This window comes from Hypanus sabinus, chromosome 20 (genome assembly GCF_030144855.1).
Source record: "Hypanus sabinus isolate sHypSab1 chromosome 20, sHypSab1.hap1, whole genome shotgun sequence".
Taxonomy (NCBI): Eukaryota; Metazoa; Chordata; class Chondrichthyes; order Myliobatiformes; family Dasyatidae; genus Hypanus; species Hypanus sabinus.
In genome coordinates, this window is record NC_082725.1 from 9,887,443 (window position 1) to 9,901,660 (window position 14,218).

General features: G+C 41.0%; 1 protein-coding gene across 1 annotated transcript in view; it reads left to right on the forward strand.

The window, feature by feature from the left end:
• Positions 1 to 14,218, forward strand: part of jazf1b (JAZF zinc finger 1b) — a 237,428-nt gene that overhangs the window by 208,207 nt on the left and 15,003 nt on the right. Inside the window, exon 4 of the mRNA XM_059945062.1 lies at positions 8,359 to 8,528. Within this exon, the coding sequence (XP_059801045.1) occupies positions 8,359 to 8,528 (170 nt within the window). The remainder of the gene's footprint in view (positions 1 to 8,358; positions 8,529 to 14,218) is intronic.

The window sequence follows — 14,218 nt, forward strand, 5'->3', positions numbered from 1 at the left end:
GAATGATCAGTCTGAATTAAATTGAAGTCCTGAATGAGCTTTAACTAGATTTGCAAGGGAGATGATGAAACACTACTTTGATTATGGGGAAGACAAGGAAAAGAGTGTGAGTTTAAACAAGATCGATAAATTAGCATTTATGGTCGGATGGTGTGTTTCAGTGAAAGGTTGAATGTTGGACGTTGTAGGGACTTCTTAATGACATTAGGCAGAATTCACCCAGACTGTTAAGGGTTAAGTTTGCCATGTATGTTACCGCAAAATAAAGTGTATGTTAGAATTACAGTCGTGTTGATTTTTGTCGACACTCCTAAAATGTATAAAAGTGATTATTAAGCTAACAGGGAAATTATAACTAATGAAGATCCAAATGTTTAATTTTGACATAAAAATAATTCCCTTCTCTCTGCTTCACTCTCCATAGATACCGCTTGACCTGCCATGTTTTTCCAATCTTTCTTTAATTCATATTTTGATCATTTGAAATATTCTGCTTTACCCTGTCCTTCAACTAAGTTTAATTGTATGCAAAATATACTGTTTAAACTGGAATTAATATATTTTTAATAAATTAGCGGTTGCCAAGGTTCGTGCCCCCAGACACTTCTAGAAATAGATATAGATGATCAATTTTGTGCCCTGAGCAATTGAGTGTTGGTAGTAATTAATGTATTTAAGTAGATACAAGTTACAATATTTAAGTTACAAAGCCTTTAAAAGCATTATCTGTCATTAGAAATCATATTATTTGTCATAACAACATTATGGATTTGGAATTGTCACATGTAAGTGTAAAGCATGTCTTGCATACTATTCACACAGATCAGTTGAGGTACTACAAAATAAAACTAACAGAATGCAGAATAAAGTCTATCATTTACAGAGAAAGTGCAGTGCAAGCAGACAATAAGGTTCAAAATGATAATCAGGTAAATTATGAGGTCAAGAGTTTATTTAATTTAAAACAATGCTCTTGGTTATTTATCAATTTGAGAATTATGAAAACTCTTGAAACTGTATCCACGATAGTTTACTGGTTGCCACATTGGAGTTTCTATAATGGTACTAAGCTTTTTGGTGCATATGTATTTATTTCTCATTCCAACTCAAAGAATATTGTAAGAAATTTCTATTTTTTTCTGGGCGTTTAAAACAGATTGGACTTTTTTTTCCCCAAACATTTTAATTGATTCACATTCCTGTTGTGACATGTCAGTCCATGGCCTCCTCTTGTGCTACGATGAGGCCACTCTCAGGGTGGAGAAGCAACACCTTATATTTCATCTGGGTAGCCTCCAACCTGATGTGATGGCATGTATATCGATCTCCTTCCAGTAAAAAAAATTCCCTCCCCCTTCGCTCTTCTATTCCCCACTCTAGCATCTTACCTCTTCTCATCTCCTATCACCTCGCCTGGGTCCCCTCCTACTTCCCTTTCTCCTATCATCCACTCTCCTCTCCTATCAGATTCCTTCTTCTCCGGGCCTTTATCTTTCCTACCCACCTGGCTTTACCTAATACTTTCTAGCTATCCTCCTTCTCCTCCCCTCACCTTTTTATTCTGGCGACTTCACCCTTTCCAGTCCTGAAGAAGGGTCTCGACCCCAAATATGGACTGTTCATTTCTATAGATATCGCCTGACCTCCTGTGTTCCTCCATCATTTTGTGTGTGTTGCTCTGGATTTTCAGCATCTGCAGAATCTCTTGTGTTCATGACTTTTCTGTTGAAGGCTGATAATGGGATGTGTTTATGTTGTTAAATCTGATGTTCAGCTCCATCAAGTTCAGTTTTGCTGCTGAAAGATCTTACTTTTACAACAATGACTGATGGTTGAATCAATGTTCATTGATTGCTGCTGCAGAATTATACTGATGTGGGTAAAAAAAAACAGCTTTGAGCATAGATTAGGTCAGAGAAATCCTGCTGAGATTCTGAGGGGTGCACATTGATAAAGGTCAGGAAAGAACAGAATTTTCTCTGGCTTAAATCAGAAGGTTAATCTGCTGGACAGTTATCTCAATATGACACACAAATTGTTGGGAGAACTCAGCGAGTCAGGCAATATCTTTGAAGAGGAATAAAGAGCCCATGTTCTGGACTTCATCCGGACTCACTTTCTTTTTTGTACCTTTCCATTGTTTTTCAAAGTTCAAAGTAAATTTATTATCAAAGTACATATACATTACCATATACAACCTGAGATTCATTTCCTTGCATGCATTTTCAGTAAATCTAATAACCATAATAGAATCATCAATGAAAGACCGCATTCAGCAGGGCGGATAATCAGTGTGTACAAAAGACAACAAACTGGCCTACTTTATGTAAGCTGTAAACCACGAGTATAGATTTTTCTCACCTGTAACATACAGCATTCAATACAAAATGCATGCTATCCAGCAGTCTCTTTTGGTCCCAAATAACAATACTGTTTGTCCTAGCTCTGGGAATATTGAGGCTAATTGTTTCATCTCCAAACATTACTTGGTTGAGGTGAATTGCTTTAGCACACTTTACAAATTGGAACTGGTATTTTATTCAATCCTGTGCTAAATCCCCTGTAGGGGATTTACCATTTACCCTTGAAAGTTAAAGAAATATTGCTGGAACTCTGAAATAAAACCAGAAAAATCTATAAATTTTATAAATATTCAGCAGGTCAAGCAGCATCTGAAGAGAAATGAAGTCCATATTAACTGTTTATTGATGCTGATTGTTTATCCAGCACTCTCTGGTGCAATTACATCTATCCTATAAGCTAAGAATGAGGTCCAGACGACGGAGCTGTGTAAGTGGTGTTTGTGTCAGCCTGTCGTGTTAGTAATCAACTCTGTAAGTTACTGTATCATTACCTTGAAAAGTACCATTGTTGTTCCTTGGCAGCATATTGCTTCTTTGAGCAGCCTGCTGGCCAGCTTTGGAGCACCTCTGGTGCTTGTCAGGAAGTTTTTTTTTTGCTGACAGATGTCTCGTACGGCTGGAGGAAGACTTGCACATCTCCCAGTAGTCCAGCTAACTGTCATTCATAATGCCCACATTATGCCACAGTTCAGTGGTAATGAATAATTATCATTCAGAAGGCAGAGCAGTGAAACTTTTGCCCTTTGGTAATTTTATTTTTAAAGTACACCGGTCGTTTGCAGCTTGTTACTCTAACAAGTGATTTTTAGTGTTAAAGTAATACAAACCTTTTGGGTAGGAGTTTTTCCTAGGTTATGATTTTTATCAATGTTTATATTAGATTTAATTTTATTAGATTTAATTTATTATCTGTGAAGGAGAATGGCAAAAGAGCCAATTTATAATGTTGAAGCGGACTTTTTAGCAAAGCCTGAGATTGCCAGCTGTCTTTCCTTGGACCAAGTTTCCAGTCTGGTCCAGGGTAACACATACTAAATGCTGGAGAAACTCAGTAGGACAGGCAGTATCTATGGGGAAGAATAAACAGTTGATGTTCCGGCCTGAGGCCCTCAGGACTGCAAAGAGGGAAAAATCCAGAATAAGAAGCTAGAGGGAGGGGATGGAATACAAACCAGGTGATAGGGGAAGCCAGGGAAGGGACAAAGTGGGTGGGTCGGGGAATAGGGTGAACTGAGAAGCTGGGAGGTAATAGGTGAAACCAGGTGAAGAGGAAGGTGGGTGGGTGGGGACAGGGGATGAAATGAGAAGCTGGGAGGTGATAGGTGAAACCAGGTGGTGAAGAGGAAGGTGGGTAGGTGGGTGGGGACGGGATGAAGTGAGAAGCTGGGAGGTGATAGGTCCTGGGTGCAGTTTTCATTTGTCTGGGGCAATGATTCCTGGCTGATCAGTACAGAACAGTGTAGAGTAAGGCCTCGTCTGTTGTCTGTCAAGTAAAGTTAATTCAGACTACGATGCATATGTGTAACTGATTCAGTGACAGCCTTGCTTAAACTTTCAATAACTATTTTCCTAAGTGTTCGCATAGAAGCTTTTCTTTAAAAAAAAAGGGGGGAGATGAATATGCTGGAAGAACTCAGCAGGTCAGGCTGCAAGCATGGAGGGGAATAAATAGTCGACACTTTGGGTGGACTGTCTCCTGTGAGACTTTCCCTTTCAGCAAAAGGTGGAACATTCAGGGTTTGGCTGTACTTGAAAACAGAAAACTACATTGTTTATGTTTAAGATTGTTAAGACATGGAAGAATTTGATTTGTAGAAATAGAGATGATGTTTCCATATTCTAGGAGGTCAAAACAAGCTTAGTGCTGGTGATTATCACTGATAAATCTCAGAAAAAAATATTTTGTCAAACACTTAGAACAACTTTAAAACACTTTTGGATAGTTACATGGATTGGAAAGGTCTAGAATGTTATAGGCCAGACACTGGCAGATGGGATTAACTTGAATGAGGCATCTTGGTTTGTAGAATATGGAATTCAATAAACCTAGGGATAAGAGAGTGAGAAAGAGTCAAAGTCATAAGTCAAAGTAAATTTATTATCAAAGTACATATACAACCTTGAGCTACATTTTCTTGCAGGGCATTTGCAGGAAAATAAAGAAGTACGTAGGATTTATGAAAAATCTAGACTTAAGTAAAGACTTACAAACAGCCAGTGTGGAAATGAAGACAAATTGTGCAAATAAAAAACAAGTAATTCTGAGAACAAGTATTGTAGAGTCCTTGAAAGTGAATCTGTAGGTTGTGGAATCAGTTCAGAGTTGTGATGAGTGAAGTTATCCACGTTAGTTCAGGAGCCCAATTTGGGGGGGGGGGGTTGAAAAGAGAGAAAGAAAGAGAGGGGTAAAGAGGAAGGGAGGGAAAGAGAGAATGAGTGAGTAATGGAAAAATGTGAAGATGTGGTTACATGAAGAACAGAAGATTTGAAATTTAAATATTGGAAGAGACTTATCGGGTCTAGTGGCCTCCATTGATGACGGTACTGCTGTGAATGAGCAGGAAATTGAACCAGGCTGCTTTAATTGTTCTGCCACGTCCATCTTCACCCTTCTCTGTTCCTACCCGGGACTGGATGGTAAATTTTATGTCCACAGTCTCCTTCTGCTATTAGTTGGCAATAGAAATATTTTTTCCTTTCTGCATTTAGCTGCCAATAGTAATCTGTATTCTGAGAGTTTAACTTTTCTCATCCCCAGGCTGAGTCATGCTGATTTGTCCTTTGGAGCTTGGGAGCATTGTTGATCAGAGGAACAGCTAACATGTGTTCTTTTATATTCCGTCTCCACCAGAGGACTGGTACAGAGTTCAATTAATGACATCCCTAGTCCCATGCACAATTATCTTTAGTTTGTGGGCATCTGCTGTTTAAGGAGTAAGCATATGAAAGTAGTTGTTGGAAACTTGTGGCCTCAGGAACACTATCAGGGACATCATCCCAGTGACTGGAGCCCACTGTTGACACAGACACAGCGACCAAAACAAAGTAGAATATCTGCAGCAGTCCACCTGGGGATAATTATCTACTGAATAATAGTTGACCTTCTAGATGGAAAGAACAGGGAACATCTGGCATGGTGTATAAGGTACAATGTTTTGGTTCCAAAAGTTAGCACCAGAGTAGCTAGTTTAACTTACTTGGTGATACAATTATACACACTTTTCTATGTGGAATTAACCCTTAAGCTCCTTCTGAAAACTCAAGTCAAGTCAAGTCACTGTTTATTGTCATTTTGACCATAACTGCTGGTACTGTACATAGTAAAAATGAGACGATGTTTTTCAGGACCATGGTGTTACATGACACAATACAAAAACTAGACTGAACTATGTATAAAACAATACAGAAAAGAAAACTACACTAGACAACAGACCTACCCAGGACTGCATAAAGTGCACAAAACAGTGCAGGCATTACAATAAATAATAAACAAGACAATAGGGCAGTAAGGTGTCGGTCCAGGCTCTGGGTATTGAAGAGTCTGATAGCTTGGGGGAAGAAACTGTTACATGTCATTTCCTCATGGCAGAATCTGAAGAAGTAATGACCTGCTGAGTTCCTCCAGCATTTTGTGTGTATTAGAATGTAAGACGAGCTTTTCATTGTAGCTCGGTACGTGTGACAATAATAAATCGATTCCAGTTAAAGGCAGACAAATCTCCAGGTCCCAGTGGCCTTTTAGGGAAGTGGGTTGAACCTGTGTGGAGAGTTGTAGGATAGGGACAGAGTGTAATGGTTGGGGAGCTGGTGGGTGTGAGTCCTCGGTTGGTATTACGTAGTGCATTGTTGTGCATCCTGACACCACTCTTCAATGGACCTCTTTCATTCTATCCACGGAATTTCATCATTTCATAAATGAAAATTGTTTTGAGATGGTTAGGTTGCAGGTGGTGTATCATGTGCAAATCTAGATCCTAAGACATGGGAGCAGAATTAGACCATTTGGTCCACAGGGGCTGCTCTGCAGGCATTCATATGTTTACTTCTGGTTGCTATGCTATAGGAAGGTAGTGCTCCTCTAGCTGGTAGACAGTGCCTAGGAGATGCAACTGAATGTTGTCTGGATCTGAGGACTTTAGTTATGGGGAGAGATTGGATGGGCTTGGCTTATTTTTCCTAGAGTGAAAGAAAAGCTCATCAAAATCAAGAGGTCATTGGCTTAAGATGAGAGGAGGGAGTTTTAAAGGGGATGTGAAGGATACTTTTTTTTTTACACAGGGAGTGTTGATATCTGGGATGTTGTGCCAGAGGAGGTGGTGGAATCTGGTACAAGAGGCACTTAGACATAAACTTATATAGTCAAAGCTCAGAAGTTTATAGTCCTAATAAGGGTAAATTGGATTTACATATACAGATAAAAGACTTAGCATGGGTGTGGTGGGCCGTAGGAGCTGTTTCTGTGTGTACGAGTCTGTGATTCTATGCTATTGATATTATAGGACCTAATTTTCCTTGTGTTATGAATCTTTTGTTCGTACTCGGAATCTTGGTCATATGTTAAGAGTTTTGGTGAAAGTGGCAGCAGGGAGACTTAAAATGGAAACAGTGGGGTGTAGGGTTATTAAAACAAAATCGTCACACCATCTTAAAAGTTCCTTCCCCACAGGCAATTAATTTGAACCATTCTGGTTAGTCGTCTGCACCGCCCATTATCTATTACCCCCATCACTACTGTAAACACCTTAAACCACCTTTTATGATGTTGTTTACATTGTAAATGCATGCTGGCATTTATTTATTTATGCATATGCTATTCCTTATCCTTTAGCTATACATAATACTTTACCCATATTGGCTTTTATAATTTGTATATGATGATTTATTGTTTTATATAATTCTTTATAATAGTTCAGTGATGTTTTTTGTTGCATGTCACACCCTGACCAACACACCACAGCAAATTCCGAATGTAAATGTATTTGGCAAATCAAATTGATCATAGACTAAGCTCCAGTTCTAAGCAGACCTCCATACCGTTGCACCTGAAGAATGGGAATCACTCATATGGAGTGGAATGAAAATGACCCATCCAGAATCAGCAAGCTGAAAATTTGGGTCGTTGCTATGCAGTTACTTCTTTATTTAGAGATAGAGCACGGAACAGGCCCTTCCGGCCCAATAGCAGTGTCGCCCAGCAACTCACCTATTAAACCCTAGCTTAACCAAAGGACAATTTGCAATGACCAATTAACCTCATCTAGGCTTTGAACTGTCGGAGGAAACCAGAGCACCTGGAGGAAACCCGTGCAGTCACATGGTGATCATACAGAGTCCTCAGAGATGGAACCAGAATTAGACTCTGAACTCCAGAATGTCCCAAACTGTAATATCGTCACGCTAACTGCTACTCTACCATTAAAGGTGGACCGAAGAGTTCTTTCTGCTTTATGATTCTCAGCTTGCCTTCTTGCTGAGTCAACCTTTAGTTTAAGAAACAAAGAAATGACATTGCTTTCTACTTCCAAATGCTTCTTTCTTGGCATTGGTCTCAAGTACACCAGCACAGACAGGATTGAGTTAATCATTGAGTTAATCAAATGGCAAAGCATTCTTGATGGGCTGAATGGCCTAATTCAGCTCCTGTGTCTTATGGTCTGGCAATTCATGTACACACGAGCTCTGACGTGAGTTTTCTAGTGCTATTCAGGGTTGTTTCAAGGAATGGCATTAGTTCTGCTTAACAATCCTTAATAATAAGTTTCGCTCCTAACTGGGATAATCATCATGTATCTTTTTATTATGAGTAGGGTTTAAAGAGTTGTGGGGGTGGCACTGCATTCCATGAACGAAGAAAATTTTTGCGCAGGCCATCTTAGACTCACGTGCCATTGGTTTGCCACCCCTGCGATAGACCTTCTAGTAGGAGATATTTACAAAATGAATGTTCTTTTTGTTTTTCTTGTAATAAGTCGTCCCCTCTGTTCCTCTCTCTCAGGTAGTGAATATGATGAAGAAGAGGTAGACTATGAAGAATCGGACAGCGATGAATCTTGGACCACAGAAAGTGCAATTAGTTCAGATGTTATTCTGAGCACCATGTCCATGGATGGAGGAGAAGAAAAGCCCTTCGCCTGTCCGGTTCCTGGGTGTAAGAAGAGATACAAGGTATGCGGGATAGATAGAGTTAGAGATGAATAGTTGATCTAGACTGGAATGTTGAAGTACAATGAATGAACGTACCTTTCTGTGCCTTGAGGCTGAGTTGCTAGCTTGATACTCAACCCAGCATGGATGAAAAGCAGGCAAGGAGCTGGCTGGATTCGAAACCAGGACCACTAGCCTCGAAGTCCAGTGTGAATGCCAATACACTTATCAGCCAGCAAGAAGTACAATATGCATTTAGAAAAGTGTTCCTTTTATTTATGCACTCATGAGCACTGTCCTGAATTTTACACCACAGGGATAAATTACTATAAATGTTTACCCATAAGATGCATTTAATGTACATTTTCATAATAGAACATAGAACAGTACAGCACAGGCCCATGATTTTGTGCCAACTATTTTACTAACTCTAATCCTTTCCTCTAACGTAACCCTCCATTTTTCTATCATCCACTTGCCTATCTAAGAGTCTCATAAATGTTCCTGATGTATCTGCCTCTGCCAGTGTGTTCCACACACTTATCACTCTCTGTGTAAATAAAACCTCTGACATCCCCCCCTATACTTTCCTCCATTCACCTTAAAATTATGTCCCTTCATATATTGGACTGTTAAAATAGTAAAATAAAGTAATCATTAAAACAAGTAAATAATACTCCAGCATCTGCAAATTTCCAGTGTTTGCAGAATCTCTTGTGTTTAAGTAAATAATAGCCTACAGATACTGGGATGTGTTCTAGATATTCTCGCGTAGTCGCGTAGTTTTGGATGTATAAAATGGAATGCAAAACTGTGTGACCATTGGTACTTGGCCTGAACCAGATTTCTCAGTCATTGATCACTACAGCACAGAAACAGGCCCTTTGGCCCATCTATTTCATGCCCAACAACTGAATCTTCTGAACTGGTCTCCAATATGAGACTTTGTCAAAGGCCTTGCTAGGGTGGGATTGTAATAAATGCCTTGCTACACACACTTCATCAACTTTCCTGGTAATTGCCTTGGAAAAACTCTATAAGACTGTTTGAAAATGACCTACCACGCACAAAGTCATCTGCATAAGATTTCATGCTCTGGATGAAATCACCACCTCGATTGTGTTAACACTTACGTTGTGTTTTTTCCCTTAACTAACTAGTATATATTCATGCACTGGCATTACTCAAATGTAATCGGAATACATGAAGCCACTGAAGTCTGACCTACTCTGTAAAGATACTCCGTATCTTTAACATTCGAGCCTTAACTCTTTTCCCCCCCATTTCATTAATAGCTAAATTATCAACCCACTACCGAGCTAATATTATGGCAACATATCTGTTCTAATTGAAGAGTCTCGGCTCAAAATGTCGACTGTTTATGCTCCCCCGTAGATGCTGAATAACTGAGTTCCTCCAGCATTGTATGTGTTACTTTAGATTTCGAGCATCTGCAGAATCTCTTGCGTTCACTGGTCGGGTTGATCATGGATGTTGTTTCCCAGCCGTCTACGTGATACGGAAGACAGGGCAGCCATTCCCCATGGAGCAGGCTCGCCCTCTCTACACAGCTGATGAATCCAAAGGAACAGTAGAGACCGATGCAGTTTGGCACCAGCAGCATCGCCAGAGTTGCTAGTCAGAGTTGAACTCAACGTAGGGCTGTCTTAAGGATTTTAGCTCCAGGCTTTACTCCCGGAGCCTTCTTCATGAGGGGGTGTAACCGCAAGGCAGCAGACGTTTGAGATCAGAGTTTTCCTTCTCCTAGATGAGCTGCCAATCACAGCTGACAAGCCCCATCTGCCCGAAGCGACTGTTTTTAAGGCACCAGTAACCCACTTCTTCTCCTGTCAGTAGAAATGGTTCCGCCAGGCGTAGTAGTGAAGCCATTGTTTCTTACCAGGGTTCCATGTAGCACTTCATGGGAGGTTGCTAGGGGTTCCACGTGAGATTGTGATTTAAAAAATAAGCATCGTTTTTTGAACTTAACACAGTGCATGATGCTAGTGCTCACAGTGGTGGGCAGTGACTGACAGCCCCATCAGCAATCTTGTTGGATGCCTCTCAGTCCAGTATGGCAGTGCGCAGTAAGACGGTGTTTATTTGGTTGAGTCCATTCTCAGTTTTTAACGTGAGATAGGGGAAGCTGTTGATAATTGGTAAACGCTGTATTGCATGGAGGGGAGGGCAGTAGGCTAATAATTGGTCAGCGTTATACAGAGGGGAGGACAGTAGGCTGATTATTAGTGAGCGCAGTATTACATGGAGGGAGGAAGGTAGGCTGTTGGGTATGAAGTGTGTTTTCTAAGCATTGAATGGACTTGCCCTACTTGGGCTGTATCGTCAGCCTCTCCCTCCTGAATTACCTCCCCTAGCTTCTCTGATGAGCCGCTGACTGACTTATGAGAGCAAACAAACTACAGGTGTAGTAGAAAATTGGTCCAGAGTGGCGATTTTTGAAGAGGAGGATTCTAGGCCTACGTACAATTCTGATAGGTTAATGATGAAGAATTACCATCTTCAGAGTCATTTCGCTGCACAAGTGCAACAATGGATACAAAAGAAGTCTCTTTTTTTCACAAAACTATAAAAGTTTATTTACACAACAAATACACAGAGTACAAACATTAATTATTTACAAGACAGTGAATAATTTCAAACTAAAATCTGATTACTATCTATAAAACGTTTGATCCTCTGGGGGGGGGGGGCCACCTCTCCTGGCAATCCCCCATTGTGACTGTATGCTCCCTCTCCAAGGACAGCTGGGCACCAACGTATCCATGGCCTCAAACTTCCACTGCCTAGACCCATGAATGGACATCTTGGAAAAGCCCAGGAGCAAGCCCACCCGTAGACCTCCTTGTGACCTGCCCCCTTCAGTACTGGGTACCCATTTAGAAGGAGAGCGGGGCTGAAATGCAACCTCTCACACTCCGTATAAGCATGGTACATAGACTCCAGGCCACAGAATAGAGAGGTGGTTGGATGTCAGTGAACCTGCTTAAAGACCTGTTGCACAGTACTGCCCAATGCAAGACCTTCCACCCCAAGTCCCCATTGTACAGGGGAAGACCCCTGCATAAAGAGATTTCCATCAGGGACCTCCTCCACTGCCAGATGGTAAAACAGACCACCAAGACGAGTCTGGCAAGAAAATGAAAGGTGTGCAAGAGCAGCCTGTACAAGAAATGCTTTGGAGCATCATGGAAGGGCACCCTCTCCGGTGTGCTATCCGAAGGCCTGGACCAACAAGCACTTCTGGCACATCCCCGAGCTCCCTCGACACCCACTGTGATAGGATGGAGACCAGTCAGAGCATCATCCCCTCCAGCACAGCGGCACCCAGTCTGGAGGAGAAGAGACCCCATACCCTCAACAACTGTCAGTAAAAGTGAGGCAGCGCTGATGCTGTCCACTGGAAGCCGTGTGCCCTCTTGCAGGTAGTGTTCCCGGCAGAGAACGTGCATCACCAGCGCATGCCATCTCAGGGAGTGGTCGCTATTCAGGAATCTCTGCAGGATCCCGAGGCAGAGAGCTGCGTACACACTTCAATAACAGATCACCCTGCGCAATCTGAAGATTCAGGACCACAGCACAGACCCAACCCCACTTGTTGCCCCAGAAGTCGTCCACTAGCCTCTCCTGCATCCTGGAGACGAAAGCAGTGGGTGGAGCTAATCAGCCGGTACTGTATCTTTACAATGAAAGCTACTTATCAATGAGTTTTACATGGACTGGTGATCCAAGTGGGCCTATTCCATTGTCTATTGTCGATTGTGCCTAGTTTTACAACTTACAAAATGTAGCTATGGCTCTCGCAAAATTGAAAAGACATTTAACTACAAATCACAGCCATGCGACATGTAAAGGTGCTGATTATTTTAAACGACTGTTGGAATCTCAAAACAAACAGACTAAAGCTTTTGAAAATAAAGTCACAGTCAGGGATCTAGCTATTTAGTAACTTTAAGACCAGGTAACTAGAGAATGTTTAAAAATCTGTGAAAACCTGGACAAAGAGCACACCAATCTCCTGCTCCATACAGAAATCTGGTGGCTTAGCAGGGGAAGAGTTCTCAACGGGGTGTTTGAGGTGAAAGGTGAATTACAGGAGCACTTTCAAGAAAATGATAGGCCGGACTTTGCTAAGTGCTTTGAAGATGAAGAATGGCTGCAGAAACTAGTCTATTTAACGGACATTTTTCATCATAAGAACTGGTTTAATAAATCTCTGCGAGGCCAAGGAGAAAATATTTTGACTTAAAGTGACAAGATTCTTGGATTTAAAAGGAAACTGAATCTTTGGAAAAATTACGCTCCAAAAGGAAATCTTGATATGTTTCCACTGTTACTTGGGCTTGAGAGTGAGAAAGGATATCAGAAAGTCTCAAGCCTTATTAAAAACCACGTGGAAGAACTGTAGAACAAAACTGAACATATTTTCCCTCCTTTTCAACATGTGTATGACTGAGTGAGGGACCCTTTCCCTGAATCTTCTGCTCATCCTAAGGACTTGACTTTGAGAGAAGAGGGAGGACTTCGTGAGAACAAAACACTATCTGTGCAGCACTACAGATAGAGCCAAATTATGGAAGTTGATACAAGTATGAGAAGCTTTTATACCTTTTTGCAATTAGGTCCTTTGGTTTATGAGAATTTGGTTAAAAGTATACTGGTCTGAGTGAATGTAGGGTAATGCTTGAGACTAAGGAGATACTGAGAAGTGGGAGCTTGTAAAGGCCTAATTCTTTGTTCAGGAAACGAACAGTCCACAGCGTTCTCACAGAAACATGATTTCCCTGGAGACAGACAAAACATTAAGAAGAGCAGCTTCTCCAACAAAGAAAAATCTCTCTCATTTACTACACCCTGCTTGCACTTTGCTTGACATCTCGTCTGTCCCTAATTGCCTCCTAATTCCTGGTTTGCTTCAGGAGTCTCTCAGTCAGTCCAGGGAAGAATTAATGATAGGTGCTGGGCTTGATCAAATAGAGAAGGGTAACATAAAGGCATAGGAATCAGCACCATCCAACATTGTAGATGAGAGCAAGACAAACAAGTTAGATAACACATTTGTATTCTAAGATACAGTACCTGTATTATTCGGAGTGCTCAAAGAATACACAGAATGATATGCTTCAGTACCTTTATTTACATAGCATCTTTACTGACCGCAGGATGCTGTAAAGTGCTTCACTGTTGTAGGAAAACATGACATTTACCAGTTCATAAACTTGAACAAAATGATGTGGCCAAATATTCTAAACACGAGATTCTGCAGGTACAGGAAATATTTAGCCGCTGCCACAAAATGCTGGAGGAGCTCAGCAGGTCAGGCAGCATCTGTAGAGGTGAATAGCATCCCAATGAAGGGTCTCAGCCGGAAACATTTACTGCTTGTTCCAATCCTGATGAAGAGTCTTGGCTGGAAACATTGACTGTTTATTCCCATCCATAGATTCTGCCTGACCTGCTGAATTAGAACATAGAACAGTATTCCACGATATCATTCCACAATATTATTGCAACCCTTAACCTCATCAAAGATCAGTCTAACCCTTTCCCTCCCACACTACCCTTCATTTTTCTTTCATCCGTAAGAGGTACATGTGACTAATAATTCTATAATCTAGTCTAATCTAATACATATGAATAAACATGGAGAAAATTGAGGCTTCACAGTTTAAAATTACCTCTTCTTTGTGTTA